Source organism: Sus scrofa, chromosome 16 (assembly GCF_000003025.6).
Source record: "Sus scrofa isolate TJ Tabasco breed Duroc chromosome 16, Sscrofa11.1, whole genome shotgun sequence".
NCBI classification, from domain to species: Eukaryota; Metazoa; Chordata; class Mammalia; order Artiodactyla; family Suidae; genus Sus; species Sus scrofa.
This window is the reverse complement of record NC_010458.4, coordinates 53,120,300-53,141,843: the sequence shown is the minus strand read 5'-3', so window position 1 is coordinate 53,141,843 and position 21,544 is coordinate 53,120,300. Positions and strand designations below refer to the sequence as shown.

General features: G+C 36.6%; 1 protein-coding gene across 3 annotated transcripts in view; it reads left to right on the top strand.

The window, feature by feature from the left end:
- Positions 1-21,544, top strand: part of RANBP17 (RAN binding protein 17) — a 323,866-nt gene that overhangs the window by 18,313 nt on the left and 284,009 nt on the right. For all 3 annotated transcript variants that reach the window (XM_021076681.1, XM_021076682.1, XM_021076680.1), the window contains 5 exons: positions 3,696-3,862; positions 7,226-7,291; positions 15,413-15,517; positions 17,123-17,288; positions 19,920-19,993. In XM_021076681.1, coding sequence (XP_020932340.1) covers positions 3,696-3,862; positions 7,226-7,291; positions 15,413-15,517; positions 17,123-17,288; positions 19,920-19,993 — 578 coding nt within the window. The remainder of the gene's footprint in view (positions 1-3,695; positions 3,863-7,225; positions 7,292-15,412; positions 15,518-17,122; positions 17,289-19,919; positions 19,994-21,544) is intronic.

Genomic DNA, 21,544 nt, shown 5'->3' with positions numbered 1-21,544 from the left:
TAAGTTTAATTACCTATATAAATCAATTAATTCTCCTTCACCATCTCCCTCTTTTCTTCCCTTCTTCCCTCACCTCCCCCCCCACTCCCTCTTTTTTTCCTTCCTAACTTCCTTTTGATCAGCTTTATTGAGGTATAATTTACATTAAAGTTTCACTTTAGTGTATAAATTTTGATTTTTAGTAAATTTACAGAATTGTGTGAACAAGTCAGTGCTAGAACATTTCCATCCTCCCCCCCAGAACCCCATGCTCATGTACAGTTAGTCCTGCTCCCATACCACCAACTTCAAAGATGCCTTCTGCCTCTAGAGATTCACCTTTTGTGGATATTTCATGTAAATAAAATCATACCATATGTCATTTTTATGTATCTGGCTTCTTTCACTTAGCAAAGTGTTTTTGAGGTCGATCCATGTTGTAGCATGTGTCAATATTTTATTCTTTTTTATTGTAGAATAATATTGGCTGATATAGATGTATGACAGCTTGTTGTCCATTTACCACTTGATGGCCATATGGGTGGTTTTTGCTTTTTCACCACTGTGAATAATGCTGCCATGAACATTGACATACAAGTCTTTATGTGGACATGTATTTTTATTTCTCTTGAGTAGATACCTAGGAGTGGAAGGTCTGCGTCATAGGTAACCTTATGCTTAACTTTTACAGAAACTGCCGAACTGTGTTTCATAGTACGTGTACCATTTTGCATTCTTACCAGCAATGTGTGAAAGTTCTAGTTTCTCCACATCTTCCACCTCATAAGTCTTATCTTGATCTTCTTGTATAGTTTTTTTTTTTTTTTCCCCATGTATTCTTTCTCTCCACACATTTCATAAGCTAGCCCTTTAGGCAAAGATTATAGATCAAATTTTTTGTCTTCACAGCATTTGGTGTTGTTTCCATCAAAACATTTGTAGCTAAATATTGAGGTATTTCCCTTCTCTTCATTTTTTTCCTAAATAACTGGCTAGCCTTTGGGACCAAAGTAGAGATTGAATTTTCCATCTTTCTTTTATATTCTTTTATGTATGTTTTCTGATAGACTTGTGATATATTTTTTGCTTGACTTCAGTTAGTCAAAAAGTATTTCATATTAACTTTCTTTTTTTTTTTTGTCTTTTTGCTATTTCTTTGGGCCACTCCCTCGGCATATGGAGGTTCCCAGGCTAGGGGTCCAATGGCCTACACCAGAGCCACAGCAATGCGGGATCCGAGCTGCATCTGCAACCTACACCACAGCCGGATTGTTAACCCACTGAGCAAGGGCAGGGACCGAACTCGCAACCTCATGGTTCCTAGTCGGATTCGTTAACCACTGCGCCACGACGGGAACTCCATATTAACTTTCTATAGTGCGGTAATACCTAAAGTATCAGTCTGATGATAGTAAACTCCAAAAGACTGTCTATAAGTTTGGACTCAGTAGAGTTTTGAGTTACTGATTATTACTGAAATATATGATTTCGCCCACATTTGAAAGCAACAGGCCAACAGAAACTTAAAATAAATCAAAACAACCTGAGTCAGTCCCAGCTTGCCCACTGTGACAAGTCATTTCACCTCTTTGACCTTCATATTTTTTGTCAGAGAAAGAGAATAATGGTAATAGTAATACAGTAGCAGTGTCTTCACGTTGCTGTGAGAGCTAAGGAAGGTTTTTTCCTAGGAAGCACTTTTATATTCTAATTTGTTTCATAAATGCTAAATATTGTTGTTATTGTCTTATAGGCATTTGACACTTTAAATAGCCTCTAGTGCATTGCTTTCCAACTTTCTATTAACTTTTGCCTGGGAATTTTTCCAGCTGTTTTATTTCATTCTCCCAGGTGTCTTTCTGAACATGCATTTTCTTGTTGGTGGGGCTTCTCCCTGTTATCTTGGCCTGGTGATGATGAGATTGCTGCTGTTTTACTTGTTACCATTGGCACTTGCTTACGGAGCTGAAACGCTATAATAGGTTATGTAATAAGCATAACGTGAGAATATTTTATGAGAAACACATTCAACTAAAATAATAGAAATACAGTCTATTAAAATTTTTTGCCTTCAGTAATAAACTTATTAGCTAATACCTTTGCTCAGGCAGTTTGGGAAGGTGTGCTTATTGGTACTTAGCTTAAATGTGAAATTTGGTTTGTCTCCCATTTGGTTGTTTTATTATTTTGAGATTACCCTCCTAGGGGTTACCACTACCCACATATGGATTCCTCATTTCCTTTCCGGGTTAAAAATTTTCAAGATATGAAACATAAAAATTCTGGAAGTAAATAAACCAGATTTTCTTTCATATTCAGAAGACAATGTCGTTTTCTTAAGTTTTGTTATTGAAATGAAAGATAGCAGGTAGTGAAGCTTAGGAGAACCATATTGCTATAAGCCATAGGAGGAACCTCTTACAGATTTATCTTAATGCTAGGAAAATCTGTGCTTTATCTTATTTTTTATTTGTATAGCTATGTAATTTTAATGTTAATAAAAATTGAGGTTGAAAGATACTAGTCATGAGAACTTTTCCTTTTTATGTCAAAGTTCTCACTACAGTTGTCAAAAACAGCTGTTACCAGTGCTTTTGGATTTTGGAGCTGTTTCCATTGAAGCTATTTTTAGTTAAATATTGAAGTATTTACTTTTTCTTCACTCTTTTTTCAAATGGTAGCCTGGCTTTTGGGGCCGGAATTAGAAGTGGAATCTTTTCCTTTTAAAATTTTTTCCGTATATTTTTCTGATAGACTTGGTGGCATATTTGTTACCTCAATTACTTCTCCATTAGGATGCTCATAGCTGAATTCACTACCCAGTTTTAATGATTTTGGTGTATTAACTTTGTTCCAGGCTTGCCCTTACTATTCATATTTTCTTTAACTTATATACTTATTTTATCATATTATACTATTTTATTTTTTTCTACAACTTAAAGAGGATAGTATGTAGTCAGTTTTGCTAACATGACATAGACATTCCTAAAAGTGACAGTGCCGTGCAGTATAATGCATTAAAACCATAGGGCTTATTAGAGAAATGGGATTATGGAAATAAAATTCAAACACTTTGTCAGTGACACATTAAAAATGAACTAATTAAGAAATCTAATAAAAGGTGTAGTAGAGTTTTATATATGTTAAATGGTTAAGAAACACTAAATAGTGGAATAAATGTGACATTTTATTTATCATGAAGAAGACCTGAAGTTTGTTTATGGGAGTGGGCTTCCAAAGGGTGGCAGTTTGTGAGTTATAATGAAATGATGGAAGGAAGGTGATATGAAATGGGATGGAAAATGATAACACCAGAAAGGATGAATGAGTCTGATAGCACACAAGATGAACTGAGACGGTTAGTAGATCTTTGCGGTGTATGCATTTTGAGTATGTTGCGGTGTATGCATTTTGAGTATGACTTGATTCATTTGGCTTGGTTGCAGTTTTCTGTATTCACCTAGTGTTTTTTCCTAAATGAAATTATGCAAAAACAAAAGTGATATTTGCATTATACTCAAATTATCCTTTAATATACCAGTTGAATTGAAACAAATTTACTTTTTCCAAATTAGACTCATGGGAGAACCGACTATATGAATAAGTACATATTTCAGAGAAGGGGATTAACTTTCTGTCAAAGAATGTGTCTTTACTACATGATTCACATTATGTTACTGCAAAGTCCAAATGATCACAGAATTTTTTTTTTACAGGAAACTACATTCTTAATTATGTGGCGTCACAACTCAAGCTGGCTCCCTTTGTCATCCAAGCTCTAATTCAAGTCATTGCTAAAATCACTAAATTGGGATGGTTTGAGGTTCAGAAAGATCAGTTTGTCTTCAGAGAAATTATTGCTGATGTGAAGAAGTTTCTTCAGGTAAGAAGGCATTACATTATAAAAACAAGTGATTGTGGAGTTCCCTTCATGGTGCAGTGGTTAACGAATCTGACTAGGAACCATGAGGCTGTGGGTTCGATCCCTGGCCTTGCTCAGTGGGTTAAGGATCCTGTGTTGCCGTGAGCTGTGGTGTAGGTTGCAGACACGGCTCGGATACCTTGTTGCTGTGGCTCTGGCATAGGCCGGTGACTACAGCTCCGATTTGACCCCTAGCCTGGGAACCTCCATATGCCTTGGGAGTGGCCCTAGAAAAGGCAAAAAGACAAAACAAAACAAAACAAAAAACAAGTAATTGTTATTTTTTTTTTTGGTTTAAAAAACTGCCTTCTTAAAGCTATATGGTTTGTTTTGTGATTAGCAGTACCATGTTAATTATTGTTTAGTATTTATTCTCTGGAGCCTGTATTTTTTATTGCCTGAAAAAGAGGATCTTGTCATAATATAACTTCCAAACCAGAAGAATGCAAGTTAGAATATTTTCTAATTTAAAAATACATGTTCAGTCATTTCTAACCATATGTGTCTGTAAGTGTACTGCATCTATGCAAAACATGTATATGATGTTTTTCATGTAGTATCAAATTTCATGCTCATTACATCTGTGTAAAGTGAATTACATTTTATAAGTGAGAATACTGAGGCTTAGAAAAGTTAGCTAATTTGTATAAGTTTGCATAGTGACATAGTAAAGTGTAGCGCTAGTACTTCAGCAGGCTTTCTAACTTGATATATATTTTAAAAGTTTTTGCTTTATACTAGTTTCTCAAGAATGTTTTTTACCTTAAGTGATTAAAGCTATAGCATATGCACATTTAACTTAAACAAATTCAGGTATTTGGACTGAAAAAAAAAAAGATAAAAGAAATAAAAGCAAGAGGACAATAATTTGAATTGTGCCAGTGATTCCACTTGCCATTCCACACAGTGTGTTATGTTCTGGGTTGTGATATGGGAAACCTAAATCTGCTCTTTTCTGTTCCTGTGAGCCTCTTAGCATGACCATCATGCCCTGCTTAATATGATTCAGATATTTAAAGATACACACTTCTTCATTACAAATGTTATAAGTACTTTAGCTTGTGCTCTGCTGAAGAAGCAGTGATCCGTTAGTGTTCTCAAGGAAAAACTGGCAGTTTGGGTTAATCGATAGATGGTTCAGTGTTGGTTTATTGGCAATTAAGGGCAATTTGGATTTTCTGAGATTTTATTACTTAGCTAGTGACTTTCAAGTTTAATCCATGTGTAAGATGTAATTCCATCATATAGAGTAATGCTAGAAAACTCAGAATATAGAATCCTAGACTATACTGCTTCTCTTTTATTCAGTTAAAATTTGGTTAACAGATACTTGGTCATCTAAAACATCACAGGAATAAGGGTATTTGTAGCTCTAAGGAGATGGGCTCTGGGGCAGAAGGATAGTTTATTCAGTAATGCGTTGAGTTTCTCATTTTATAGTTGTCCATATAATTTTGACTAACACAATAGCACCCCTCTCTTGTCATTTACTAAGATTGTACATAGCTCATCAAGAAGCATTAGTGTAGACAAGAATAGACTTCAGAGTTCTTTTAAAATCAAGGTTGAAAACAATGAAATCATTCTTGTTGGCTAACATTTCTCAAGCTCTTTTTCCGTGTCTGATAAGTTGAGCTTAAGTTGGGCTTTAGTGGCTTTTTGTCAGTTTTGGAAGCCCAGAATAAACAAAAAATGTTTTATCGTCAAATTTTATTACAGTATCACACAAAAGGTACTTGTTTTCTGGGCATACGACTTAACCTAACATTGAGTTTATGAGAAAGACAATAGACTTGGCATTTTACTACTCTAAAATAGCACCACATGGTTCCTTTGTGTATTAATAGCTTCTGTGATTTTTTTAGTAGAAATTATTTTAAGTTTGTCTAATTTTTAAAGGCCTGACATTTTGTATATCTTCTTTTTCTTCTTTTTTTCTGTTATTGTAACCTTATTGCTGCTACACCTCTAATGTTTATGTACCTCCTTTCTTTCTTTTTTTTTTTTTTTTTCTTTTTAGGGCCACACCCGTGGCATATGGAAGTTCCCTGGCTAGGAGTCAAATCAGAGCTGCAGCTGCCAGCCTATGCCACAGCCACAGGAACACCAGATCTGAGCCCCATCAGTGACCTATAACACTGCTCGCAGCAAGGCCAGCAATCAAACCCACATTCTCATAAATACTTGTCGGGTTCTTAATCTGCTGAATCACAACAGGAACGCCTGTGGACCTGCTTTCTATATACATACCCAGCAGATCCGCCTGTCATCCAGGGCAGTGCTATTCAAATTGCTGGGCCACATCAAGATAAGGAATTTATGTCACAATGTAAATCAACATGGTACTTGGCTTATCAAGGAAGAATTGCTGTGAAAAAAAGCCAGCTGATCTAAACAGTGTACTTACTGACTTATCTGTTTTATATTCTGGTACAAACTCTTGTATCTTGTCATGGACCAATACCAAACCATTCTTGGATAAGAACTGAGTTTGCAGACCACCAGCAGATTCACAGACCAACTGTTGGCCAGGAAACAAATGATACTTTAAGGAGCATTGGCCTGGTGCAAAGCAAAGATAGATGCCATAGTATAAAATCTGTAGTTGAGTTCATAGAGTTCAGATTTTCCTGAAGGTCCATAAAGATTAAAATGCAAAAATTATAGATGTTTCTCTTTTTTATTCTGAGATAATGTGTGTATAAAATCTGAATTTTGATTTGAAGGAAAATTCTGAGATTGAATTGGAAGCTAACTTAAAACATCCTACCATGTTAATAGTCATGCATTTCTCCACTGCATTGGGCAGTTCACAGGCCTTCATTATAGATAAATAATAACTGCATACACATGCACTGTTAAATAATATTAAAAGGGCCTAAATGATCTTATCTGAGGGATTTAAATTAGATCCTAAGCTATTAATTATTTATTAAATGCATCTATCTCAGCTTTAAGCAAATTCATAGAGCTAAAAATTATTTTTTGTTCATTCTTGTTTATGGTCTTATGAAAAGTATGCATTTTGAGGTTTAGTTCATTGTAAGTCATAGGTGCTTAAAATGTATGTATCATGCAGTTCTAAAGTAGGTGAGTTCCCCCCCCCCACTCAACTCTGTATACCTAAATTTATCCTTCAAAGAATGAGCTTGAAATTATTTTTATTTGTGGACTTTATAGTGATTTTTCTACATATTTTAATATGTCTCCTTTAAGAAAATAGGATGTTTCATTATTTAATTACTTGTAAATATTACCTGGTTTACACATTAAGAACCAATCACACGTCTCCGTTTAGGCTAAACTAGGTTATTTTCTCCGCAGGGTACTGTGGAACACTGCGTAATAGGAGTAATAATACTTTCAGAATTGACTCAGGAAATGAACCTGGTAAGCCTTTCTATCTAATGGTGACATGAAGTTTGCTAAGTAATGCTGTTTCTTGAATATAAAATCTTTGTGTGGCATAAAACTGAATAATCAAGTCTTTTGGGGCATCTGTTTTATTGGTGGAATAATTAAGAACACTCATTGTTATTGAACATAACAGCAACAGTATGAAGTACTACAAAGAACAGGAAATTAGACATGGACCTCACACTATGGCATTTGAGAACTGTCTTTTTATCCTCTGTACATATAGTAACATACTAACCATAAAGATAAATTATATGCAAAAGAGAAACCTTTATTTGCTTACAAATACAAGCTAAGTGGTTTGGTGAATTGATTCTCAATAATGGATAAACTGCAGGACTCATCAGAGAACAGGTATTTGGCACTTTGTCACTTGCTAGCATGTGTTTTCACTCTCTATACAAGGGAACTTTGCAGAAGCTCCCCCCAACAGTGCCTTTATGAGCTCAGTAGCCAAGCACATCCTTACCTGCTCCTGTTTACTTTTGTATTTAACATGGTTCTAAACACGCAGAAGCCGAAGTTGGGTTCTATATGGAATAATGTTATACTAAAGAAGAATGTAGTATTTGCACTTAAGAACTTCCATCATCCTCTTTTTTTAAATTGCAGTACAATTGGTATACAATATTATATTAATTTGAAGTGTATAACAGTGATTTGACATATATATGTATATATGAATTGATCACCATGTAAGTCTAATAACATCTGTTGCTATAGTAAGTTATTAAAGTATTACTGACTATATTCCTTATGCTGTATATTATATCCCCAAGACTTACTTATTGTATAACTGGAATTTTGTGCCTCTTAATCCTCTTCACCTATTTAATTCAAAGCTCCCCTTCCCCAGCAACCACCAATTTGTTCTCTGTATCTATGAGTCTTTATGTTTTGTTTTCTAGACTCCACATATAAGTGGAATCATATAGTATTTGTTTTTCTCTGTCTGACTTACTTCACTTAGCATACCTTCTAGGTCCATCCATGTCATCAGAGATAGCACGATTTCATTCTTTTTTATGGCTGAGTAATATTCCATTGTACACACAGACACATACATACACACACCCCACATACTCTTTATTCATTGATCTATTGTTGGACATTTAGATAACTTCCATATCTTGGCTATTGTAATTAATGCTGCAGTGAACATATGGATGCATATATCTTTTTGAATTACTATTTTGTTTTCTTTGGATAAATACCCAAAGTGGAATTGCTAGATCATATGGTAGTTCTATTTTTAATTCTTTGAGGACCCTCCATGCTGTTTTCCATAGTGGCTACACCAGTTTACATTTCCACAAATAGTGCACAAAGGTTCCCTTTGCTCCACATCCTGGATAATACTTGCTATTTGCTGTCTATTTGCTGTCTATTTAATAGTAGACATTCTGACAGATGTGAGGTGATATCTCATTGTGGTTTGGATTTGCATTTCCCTAGGGACTAGTGATAATGAACACCATTTCATATTTCTCTTGGCCATGTATATATTGTCCTTGGAAAAAATGTCTATGCAAGTCTTTCAGATTTTTTTTTTTTTTTTTTGATAATTGAGATTGGGAAAGTTTTCAGCTATTACATCTTCAAATGCTTTCTGTGCTCCTTTCTCTTCTCCTTCTAGGACCCCTATAGTGTGAGTGTTAGTATGCTTAGAGGTTAGTTGTCTTAGAGGTCCCTTAAACTATCCTCGTTTTTAAAAATTCTCTTTTCTTTTTGCTGTTCCAATTGGGTTATTTCCACTACCCTATTCCAGATCCCTGATCAGTTCTTTTTTTGCTTCCTCTAATCTGCAATTGATTCTCTCTAGTGTATTTTTCTTTTTTTGTTGTTGTTGTTGTTATTGTTGCTATTTCTTGGGCCGCTCCTGCGGCATATGGAGGTTCCCAGGCTAGGGGTTGAATCGGAGCTGTAGCCACCGGCCTACGCCAGAGCCACAGCAACGCGGGATCCGAGCCGGGATCCGAGCCGCGTCTGCAACCTACACCACAGCTCACGGCAACGCCGGATCGTTAACCCACTGAGCAAGGGCAGGGACCGAAACCGCAACCTCATGGTTCCTAGTCGGATTCGTTAACCACTGCGCCACGACGGGAACTCCTCTAGTGTATTTTTCATTTCAGTTATTGTATTCTTCAGTTTTCCCAGGTTCTTTTTTATATTTTCTATTTTATTGTTGAAATTCTTACTGAGTTCATCTGTTTGTCTCTTGGTTTTTGTGAACATCTTTGTGACTATTACTTTCACCTCTTAATCTGGCAAGTTCCTTGTCTCTATTTCGTTTAGTTCCTTTCATGGATTTTTTTCTGGTTCTTTCATTTGGAAGGTATTCCTTTGTCTCCTCATTGTGCCTAACTCTCTGTGTTTGTTTTTTTGTGATAGGTTTATCCACCATATCCCTGGTCTTGAAACAGTGGCCTTATATAAAAAATGTCCTGGGGGCCCAGTGGCACAATCTCTCTGGTTACCAGAGTCAGGTGCTCCAGTGTTCCATCTCCCCGTGGGTTGTGTGTGCGCTTCTATTGTGGTTGGGCCAAGGTTGCTTTGGGCATGCTGGTTTTCGGGCCTGGCCCTGGCTGAAAGGTCTGGCTCTGAGTGCTGTGGGTGTGCTGATGTGCAGTGCTGGTCCTTGGTGCAGTGGTTTTGTGATGCCTATTGTGGGTGTGCTGCTGTGTGGGTCTGACTTTTTGGAGGGGGATCTGCTTTTGGGGGATGCCAGTGCCAGCTGAGATTGTCTGCCTGATGGGATGAGAGTTGTTTTGGAAAAGTTGGCCAGGACAGACAAATTGGGCAGGATGGACCCTTGGGGGAATGCCAGGGAAGGGTGCAGGTGTTAGGTTGATTGAGACTGACAGAAATGGTGCCCACTAGCCCTGGATCATTCAAGTGCAAGGGGAGTTTAAAAAAAACCAGATGCCCACCAGCATTCTGTCCCTGAATAATGTTCTATCAGATTCCTGTTTCATTGGCGCCCAACTTTTAGAGTCAGTGAATGTCCTTCTTGTATGATGTAGATACTTTTCAAGCTGTTGCCTCTGTGTTAGGACTTGGAGAGGGTGAGCAGAGTCTCAGGTACCCACAGGCCCCTGGCACTCCTGGACATAAGGCCAGATAGTTTTGAAAGCCAGACGTTATGGGGGCATGTCTCCCCAGTGCAGGTCCCCCATTTGGGGAGCCTGACCTGGGACTTGGACCTCTCACTCCTGCCAGAGGGGTGGGGGATCCTCTGTGGTTGTGATATCCCTACTGATTGTGGGTCACTGCACCAGGGTTATGGATTCTGCCTAGACCACTTCTATGCCCCCTTCTCCCATCTTGATGTGGCCTTTTCTTTATATCCCTACTTGTAGAAAATCTGTCCCACTAGCTTTGGATTATTCTCAGAGATAGTTATTTTCTGTGTAGTTGTGCTTTTGGTGTGTCCATGGGAGGTGGCAAGCTCAGGATCTTCCTATTCTGCCCTCTTGATCTGGACTTCCTTACTAGACTTCTCATCATCTTGAAATGTCTGTGTTAGTGTGTGTGTATAAATATACGCATACATATATGTATACATATACACACATGTACATACATACATAAGTATATGTAAGAACTTACATACCCAGGACCACTTGCCAGCTCCCTTTGGAGTGACAGTGCATGTGAAAAAAAAAATCACCCCCAATAACTCTTTCCTATGTTCAATCAGACATTAGAAAATATTTCTAGATTTATTGGAAAGAGTTCATAAATTTAAAGTTATCTCTTAATTTACCATACCTGTCACCTCCCCAACTCCTCCACCCCAGAACATTTAAATGGATTTCTTGCCTTATGGATGTATGTCTGTGTGTGTGTGTGTGTGTGTGTGTGTGTGTGTGTGTGTGTGTGTGTGTGTGTGTGTGTGTGTGTGTGTATCTAGCTGTCTATCTTTAGGACTAGTAATAGTAATTGGAACAGAGTTACTGCGTTGAAAGGGATATTATGACAAGGACTTTGGCTAATCTTATTAGACTCTAAATATGTCTAAAGAACTATAGTTTTCTTTTTCTTTTCTTTTTTTTTTTTTTTTTTTGTCTTTTTTAGCTATTTCTTGGGCCGCTCCCGTGGCATATGGAGGTTCCCAGGCTAGGGGTCGAATCGGAGCTGTAGCTGCCAGTCTACACCAGAGCCACAGCAACGCGGGATCTGAGCCGCGTCTGCGACCTACACCACAGCTCACGGCAACGCTGGATCGTCAACCCACTGAGCAAGGGCAGGGATCGAACCCGCAACCTCATGGTTCCTAGTCGGATTCGTCAACCACTGCGCCACGACAGGAACTCCTATAGTTTTCTTTTTAAAAATATATTTTAGGAGTTCCCGTCGTGGCGCAGTGGTTAACAAATCTGACTAGGAACCATGAGGTTGCGGGTTCGATCCCTGCCCTTGCTCAGTGGGTTGACGATCCAGCGTTGCCGTGAGCTGTGGTGTAGGTTGCAGACGCGGCTCAGATCCTGCGTTGCTGTGCCTCTGGCGTAGGCCGGCGGCTACAGCTCCGATTCAACCCCTAGCCTGGGAACCTCCATATGCCGCGGGAGCGGCCCAAGAAATAGCAACAACAACAACAACAACAACAACAACAAAAGACAAAAAGACAAAAAAAAATAAATAAATAAAATGAAAATATATTTTAAAATAATTTTAGAATGAATATTTCATCTCATAAGAATGAATAGCACAACAACCCCATATACCAGTTATCCAACTTATGCAACTACAACTTTTGCTAATTTTAACACTAGCATTTCTTCTTCATTTTCTACTTCATAGCACAACAGGATAAAGACTGCCCTGGCAGTGAGGGTTTGCTGTGTTTAAACTGTTCCTAAGACAAGACTGCGTAATAAGGAGTTTTAATAAAAAGTGTGATTTTATTACAGAGGAACTAATTTTTTAATTAGCCGTCATAAACTTGCAAAAAATTTGTGAATATAATACAAAGTATTTTTCTCAACCATGTAATAGTAAATTGCTAGCATGATCCCAGAATACTTCAGTATATTTCCTACATTTAAGGACATTCTCCTGCATAACTGCAGTACAATCATTAAAGTCAGGTTAACATGACTAGCTAATATGATTAACACCTATAAACAGTGATATATTACTGTTATCCTCATACTCCATTTGAGTTTCACCCAGAAACTTGAACTGGTTGTCCCAGGAAGGAACCGGTTTAGAATTATGCATCTCATTTATTTGACATTTTATTAGTCTCCATCCATCTGGAAAAATTCTTCCATCTTTCTTTCACTTTGTTGACCTTGACACTGGCGAAGATTACAGGCCAGTTGTTTTGTGAAATGTACCTCAATTTGGGATTGTCTGATGTTTCTTCATTATTAGATTCAGATTATGCATACTTGTTAGGAATATCGCAGAAACGATACCATGGGCTTCTCATTGCCTCCTCTCAGGAAGCACGTGATTTGATTTGTTCCATTACTAACGATGTTCACTTGGGTCACTCGACTAAGATGGTCTCCACCACGCTTCTCCAATTGTAGATATAGTCCTTTGCCCCTTTGTAAATAATAAAAATTTTGTGAGAAGGTACTTTAAGACTCCGAAAATACTGTGTTCCTCATCCAACTCTCAATTTATTAATTTATTATTTTTTTATCAGTATACATTCCTGGTTTCCTACTTTATCCGATAGGTTATAGTTTGTTACTGACATTCTATTTTGATGCCCAGATTGGGCATTAGGAGCCCGTTCAAGCTAGCATCTCTGTTCACTTCACATTTACTCACCATTCTGTGAACGTTTTCCTACTTCCTATCACAAGATATTCCAGGCTTACCTTGTGTAGAGCCAGGTACCTTTTGAAAAAAGCCTCAAGATCTGAAGTGTGATTGCGGCTTTGTAAAAAATACATGGTTTCTATGGAGACGTTTTACTCAGCCTGATTTTATAGCATTAATAATTTCAGCTTGCTTTTCTTCCTTCCTCTTTTTTTTTTTTTGTCTTTTTGGGGCCACCCCTATGGCATACGAAAGTTCCAAGGCTAGGGGTTGAATTGGACCTGCAGCTGCCAGCCTATACCACAGCCACAGCAATTGCCAGATCTGAGCCACGTCTGTGACGTACACCATAGCTCAAGGCAATGCTGGACCCTTAACCCACTGAGCAGGGCCAGGGATCAAACCCACGACCTCATGGATACGGCTTGGGTTCATTACCACTGAGCCACGACAGGAACTCCAGCTAGCATTTCTGAAGTACTTCTGAACCAGGCAGTAAGGAGATCTACAATGCATAATGAAAATCAAATATAATTGTCATATGAGCCATGTAAACTCCTATATGGTCAATAACAGAATGTATCTTTTAAGAAAAAGATATAAATTTGAGGTTTCCTAAAAGTTGAGAATTATGTATTATCCTGCTTGTGTAAAAGTTAAGTCTACTGTTTGTGGAGTATATTCAATATACTCCATATATTATCTATTCAGTATATAATTATTAAGATGTAAAATATTCTTTGCCTTCATAGTAGAGGCATTTTCTATTGTTATGCAGTAGAAGATGGATGCACAATCCCTTTTCTCAAAATATTGGATATCTGAATGAAAAATCCAAGTGAAATACGCTTGTATGCCTTGAAGATAACTCTGAAATAAGATCTGGGTTTATGCTTTAGTCCTGTTGCCTTTTACTTTATACAAACTTCTTAATGTCTTTAAATTTACATATGACTATCTGTAAAGTGAGAATGACACTTTCCATGGGTCTTATTAAGATTAGATAAATTACTAGCACAGGTCCCAGCAGTCTTCTCTATATGGTATGCCTATAAACTTTCATTTTCTCATATGTGAAAAGAATAATATATATCTCACAGGTTAGTTTTGAGGATTTAGTGAAATATGTGAAGAGTACATAAATTGAGATTGTAGTGATGTATGCCACTATTAATTTTTATTAAGGAGAAAATCTTTTTTATATATTGAGGGAACTGAAGACACAGACCTGTTGAAGCAGAAAGAGATGGAAGTTTGATTTAAAATAAGGAAGGAATGCTAGAAATGCTAATTTGGATATTACATATTGGATAGAGATTCCAGTAACTGCTTTCTGTAATCACTTTGGACTTCAGTTATGTTTTCATGTTTTTATTTAAGTAAATGTGGCATTTAGGTGTAGTCTCAATTCTATGATGGAGTTTAGGAAGTGTCAGGTAATGAGTTTTGAGCTCACTACTTTTTTCAGATCTATAAACATCAGCAAGGAAAATGGTTTATTTTCATCTTCCAGATAGCAAAAGGAATGCTATAGCACCTGAGGCCTGCAGTATTAATAAATGTTTAGGTATCAGATTTCAGCTTTGTTTGCTATTTCCTAATGATAAATGGAAATATTAGTGACATTAGGTAATTAATATAGTTTCTGCTATATTATATTTTGGATTAAAGGCTCAAGAGCTAGTCTTAGTAAACTTATTCTTAAAAATTATTATTAAATAATAAAATATTCAGAGGGAATATACTGTTGCTTATGTAATAAATCAGATTGCTGATTATAATTTCTGCCTTTTTACAATATTAAAATATATGAATCAATGACATATATACAAATATCACTTTTATATAGCAGAAAGTTTCTGTCATGGATTCAGTTTGCTGAATTTAAAGATTATCATGGAGATTTTTCATTTTATAGGTAGAGTCTGAGGAACAAAGAAGTTATTACTTGCCTGATGTGAAATATGATGCATGGCTCTGGAGTTGATAGTATCTATATATTATTTTTTAATCTGGGTTAATGTTGCCTCTGAATGTGTGATCGATTCTGGTTTTTAATTTGGGGATCAGTATGGTTTGTAGCAAGAGCACTGAATTAAAGCAGTCCAGAAACTTGGCTTCTCATCATGACTCTGCCGTTATTAGCTCGTTGAATAACCTGAAATCACTCATCCTAGCAGATTTTTTAAACTCCTTTAGCTCTATACTTTATGATTCTTTAATCATTATTTTCATTCTTTTTCTCACATAGTAAAATTTTGCTTTGCTGTTTGATAAGTCTGGTTAAATAAATTCATCTTGATCTTTTTTTAGGTTGATTATTCTAGACCTTCTGCAAAACACAGGAAAATAGCTACCTCATTTCGTGACACTTCTCTTAAAGACATTTTAGTGCTAGCATGCTCTCTTCTAAAAGAGGTAAGTTATCCTAGTTAGTGTCTAGGAAATTTGAAGTTTCATGGAATTTCAGATGAATCACCCTGCTCCCCATTCTGCCTTTTTGAAGTTATTGTGGACAATTTTAATTTAAGTACAGTAGGTTAGCACAAATCTTGTCCAAAAAATTCACTTTCTTTTAATAAAGATATAGTAAAGTAAAATCCAAAAGGAATTTAGTAACTTGTCTTTAGTTTCATTGTCTTCCTACTGTAGACCATTTGCAGAAGTTATTTGAGATTTGTTTTCTTTATTGCCCTGCTTATATTTTAATGGGGTGCAGATGAGCAATGAAATGAGGCAAGTTTTCCTAGTTCATTGTTTATCAATATTTATTCATATTTGAGCCAAGATAGTTAATTTTAATAATTTCCCTTTAGTTCCCAGGGCCCTGTTGAACATTAGGGATAGTATGATTCATAATTTTATTGTGTTCTCTCATAAAATAGGGGTTCCATCTTTCTGCTCAAGCTTGTTCACTGATGTAGTACAGCATTTCCCAAAGAACGTTCCACTAATCACTAGTTTCCATTTATTTCAGGTCCGTGGTATAGTAATATGGTAACTGACACCGTAAGACCAGAATGAAAGTTCCTCTATTATTTAAAATTTTTTCTTTTAGTATGGAAGATTTTAACATATACACAAGAAGATGGAATGTATAATGAATTCCCTTGGGTCTATTTAAGCATTAACAACTCAGTCTTGTTTCATCTCTGTCCTTGAGCCACTTTCTTTCTGTGTTATTCTTGAAATAGAACCCCAAACTTCAGGGAGTTCCCATTGTGGCTCAGCGGTAATGAACCCAACTAGTATCCATGAGGATGTAGGTTCAATCCCTGGTCTTGCTAAGTGGTTCAAGGATCTGGCATTGCTGAGAGCTATGGGGTAGGTCGCAGATGCAGCTCGCATCCCGTGTTGCTGTGGCTGTGGTGTAGACCTGCAGCTAGAGCTCTGATTTGACTCCTAGCCTGGGAACCTCCATATACTGTGGGTGCCGCCCTAAAAAGACAAAAAAAAAAAAGAACCCCAAACCTCATATCATTTCTGCCACAAATATTTCACAGTGTATCTCTGGAGAAGTAATCTATGCTCTTAAGTCAGAATGAACATTTTGAGGGGGTTGGGATTGTTCTCCAGAAGGTTATGAGTGTCCTCCCATGTTTACAAAGTTCTCAGAACTTTGTTTATGCATGGAGTGCCCCCACTTTTCCTTTATATTTTCAGCTTGTTCCAGTTGCTCCTTTGAGCTAATGAGTCAGTCCTATACATTTATACATTTGTGCTGTGTAAAGTATTTGTCCTAAAATTACTTCTTACAATTTTAGAAGGTAACCTACAGTTTGCAGTTAAATGTGAAGGTTTATATTCCCATATAATAAGGTTAAATTTAAAAATAGTCTTTTATTGTAGATTTTTGTTGATAGCAATATTAGTTTTTTCTAATACATATGACAACAATTTTTTGTGACATCTTTTTTTAAACTAATTTTAATTTGGCACTGAAGAAATATTTAAATTAGTTGAGTAAAAATGTTTTAATTGACATATTTCATAACGTTTTGTTTGACTTTGAACATTTTTCAGGTATTGGCCAAGCCTTTAAATCTTCAAGATCAAGGTCAACAAAATCTAGTAATGCAAGTCTTAAAACTGGTCCTCAACTGCCTTAACTTTGACTTCATTGGCAGTTCAGCAGATGAATCTGCAGATGATCTTTGCACAGTACAGATTCCAACAACTTGGAGAACAAGTAAGAAAAAAGCTTAGTGTAAGGGATTGTCAACATGAAAGACACAGAATTAAGCAATATAGTTGCTATATGTTTAATTATCTCTGTTTTTTACTTGACAATTGAATAGTTCAATTGTAATACCCAATGTTGAAATCTGTTTTCCCAAAATTCATACCATAGTAACTTCTGTATTTTGATTTTGGAAAAAAGAGAAGACAGCTCCAGAGTTGGAGGAAAATAAGTTTAGAGGGAGAAAATGAGTTCTGTTTTGAAAATTCCAGATAAACAGAGTGGGAGACGATTTAACACTTGGCAGGAGATAGCAACATATTTTTTAAAATTTATAAAGAGAATGAAGTAGAATAGCTCACTTAGCAGAGCAGATTGTAGCTTACCTTCTTACAGAGAAGGATGCCAAAAAAAGCAGACTCATTTTTTCTCACACATCCCAGAAAGATGATGGCAGAGGGTTTTCCTGAAGTTGGAGGTGGGGAATGAGGCTGAAAGGGCTTGGTGAAAAGTCTGTGTTCTGCATGAACTCCCCTGGGATCTTTTGTACCACCCATGCAGCTCCATGATTGCTTTTTCCTTTTTGTTCCCTATGTGCACTTGTCTCTTGATTCCCAAGATCCAAGTTTTTTTTTTTTTTTTTTTCCTTGAGAAATTAAACTGCAGAGCTTTCGCATTCAGGGTTATCAGATGTAGTAGAGACACCATACTTTGGTGAAAACTTCTGACATAGAAATCAGAGACTAAAGCAATTAAAAGAGATTTAGTACCTTGAGAGTGGTGATGAATACATGAACCAACATGTAATAAAAATTGCACAGACTAGGCAGTTCCCATCATTGCTCAGCAGTAGCAAATCCAACTAGTATCCACAAGGACGTGAGTTCAATCCCTGGCCTCACTCATTGGGTTAAGGATCTGGCATTCATTCCACCAGCTGTGGTGTAGGTCACAGACGTGGCTTGGATCCCGTGTTGCTATGGCTGTGGTGTAGGCTGGCAGCTATAGCCCTGATTTGACCCCTAGCCTGGGAACTTCTGTATGCTGCAGATGAGCCCTAAAAAAAAAAAAAAAAAAAGAAAGAAAGAAAAAAAGAAAAGGAAAAAAGAAAAAAGTTGCCAAAGTAAAACATTCAGTAAAAGAGTTGGAAGATAATGTTAAGGAAATATCCCAGAAAGTAGAATAGAAAAAGCAAGAGGAGATTTGATAGGAGAAAAAGATACACGAATATTAGAGCATGAAAATAGGAGGGTTGGCATCTTACTATTAGTTCAAGAAAGGGCAAACAGGAAAAAATAGAAGGGAACCTGCAAACAATACCAAAATAAAATTCTCATCACTGAGACATAAATTTTCAGATTTAAAGATCCCATAAGTATCCAGCATACTGAATGGGGAAAAAAAAATACGCTAAGCTTTCTAGTCACGGCATTTAGAATAACAAGGTTAAAGAGGAAATCCTAAAATCTACTAGAAAGAAAGTCGCCTACAGAGGATTGGGATCAAGAATGGTGTTAGACTTCTCAGTAGTAGCATTGGAAGCTAGAGGTCAATGGAGTAATACCCTCAGACCTCTGAGGGAAAATTATTTTCAGCCTAGATTGAAATTATTGAGTATAAGAGAATAAAGATATTTTCAGACATGCAGATCCTCTAGAAACTTATCTCTTGGGTACTGGCTTTCAGGAAGCTACTTGATAACCAAGCCACAAAAATAGAGGATATGAGGTTTGGAAGGGGGAGCTTTAACACAAAGTGACAATCAGCAGACATAAAAAGGAGCTAATTCCATAGCATTTTGGAACAACCAGTCTAAGATGAAGAAGCTTCTGGGAGAAAGGGGTGGGAAAATGGAACTGATAGGTTATTTGATGCTGCTGATCATGTTGAAAACGGCATGAAGAACATTTTGCAAATCTGTCAGAGCATTTGGAAAGCGTTAGGGGCAGATATCTATCTGGAAAACTCTGCACAGAAAAGATGCTATAATTAAATCCAGGGAGTGTTAAAATGTGATATAATCAGAGTGTACTTGGCTCAGCCATTAACATTATTTATCGAGTCATAATAAAGTAAACACTTAGAATTGATTTCATCCCCAGTTTCTGTAATAGTGGATGGATTTTGGGGAGAGTATGGATTGTGAAAAGAGTGTTGGGAGTAGAAAGGTGAATATTTAGACATATCCTGTAACAGGAATTCATTTGACGTCTAAAGTAAAACAATCAAAGACATGTAATATAGCATGTAAGTTGGAAATGTGTGTAAATACAGCTAAGAGTTGAAAGGTAGTTGAATGGGGTTGGGTACAGCTGCTTACGTACTGTATACTTTTTAGTACTGTTTACTTTTTGATGCTATTTGAATTTTTAAATGTTTGTTACTTTAAAATAGTGAGAAGGTTCTCTCAATAAGAATTGTGGATGCTACACGGAAATAAGAGACAGCTAATTAATTTCTATCTTTGTATTATTTCATCTTTCAAAGGAAATAGGTGGGAAATAAAAAGGAATTAAGCCTAAATGGAAAGAGTGGCAACATGCAGAGGTCTTGGTGTTCTTGTTCTTTGTATGATAATGTCTTACTATGCTTAGATCACTGAATTGAAAGTAATGGTATTAGAATTTTTTTTTTTTTCAGTTTTCCTGGAACCAGAAACTTTGGATCTTTTCTTTAATTTGTATCATTCACTTCCACCACTACTATCTCAGTTAGTAAGTAAAACTCATTCATTATTATCATTAGAAGCTACCTGTTATAATTATCTGAGTGGTACATATTTATTTATATTCTTGATTAGATTTACCTCTCATGAGAAATTCTTACATCATCTGGGATTATATTGCCTAAGCTATTCATAGTCCATAGTTCCTGCCATTTTACTGATAAGCCCCATTCTCATTACTGGTGATTTAGTTCCTGCCCATCTTCCAAGACAACCTATCAGCCTCCAAGTATCTTTTTTCCTGCTCAGTCTCCAGCTCTTCGTCTGGGGTGAGCCACCCTACCTGTTACCTTCCCTTCTCTTGGTATCTCTCGGACTCTCTCCACTCTGCTTAGCTCCATGTCAGGCTTGCCACACAGTGCCTGTTAGAGACCTCCAAATGAGAAACAGGGGATCTGCTCACTTGATTTTGTGCTCTCTACTCTAGTTGTTTATTTATTCTTCAAATCAAATTCTGTTGGGTGCTAAAAAATTCTTAAAACTCTTTGGTTATATAGAACTTTGCGACTTTGGGTCCCATCTCTGTGGGATTTAAGGGACTAAGATTGAAAAAAAAAGAAAAGGAAAGAAAAAGTTGTCAGTTTAACATCCAAGCTTGTGGAAGTAAAGGAATTCTAATTTTGCCCTTTCCTGAAAAAAGATGTTCCAGATTTAAAGTACATATTAGCAGGATGTTTGTTTGGATACGTTATCTCCTAGATGGGAGGGATAAATTCACAAAAACATTCCCCTCTCCTTTTTAAAAAGCATGTTTTTAAAAAGCTCTCAAATCTAGGGTTTTAAGGTAGCAGTTTTTAAACTGAGTTTCACAGTGTCCAGATGGTGCCACGGAACCTCAGCCTTCTGTCTTTTAACCAGAATAGTCCTGTTTTTAGTTGTTTAAAAGCCATGGTTTCATGTACAATTGTTTTGGGATAGAACAAACAAGCTACCAGCGCTTAAAAAATAAAGTGGAAAACAACTACTTTAAGGGAATGTAACTAACATTTGTTGGGCATGCCCTATCATAGGGTGCTTATCTCACTTCATCCTCACAGTGGCGCTGCAAGGTGAGTATTATTATCTTCACTTTGTAGACGAGAAAACAGATCCAGAATACCTAAAGTGACTTTCTTCAGGGCAGCAAACTAAATATCAGAGCTGAGATTCAAACCCAGGTGGCTTTGACTCAAAACCCCTGGATATTTTTATTACAGTAGTGGTTCTTAAACCTTTTACACATCAGAAAGGAGTTTTGGTTTTTTTGTTTTTTGTTTATAACATTAAGGACTGTGGCCAACTGGGTAACATCTAAAAAAATTATCCTCTGATTGTCCTTATTCTCACCCTTGCCGAAAGAGCCAGAGGTTTTGTGTGAAATCTCCTAACTGCAATATTTAAATATTTACAGATAATTCTAATTTTTTTAAAAAGTGGGCAACACAGGGCACTATATCCAGTTTCTTGGGTTAGAACATGATATAAGGTAGTATGAAAAAAAAGAATATGTGTATGTATATATGACCAAGTCACTTTGCAAATTGAAGTAACATTATAAATC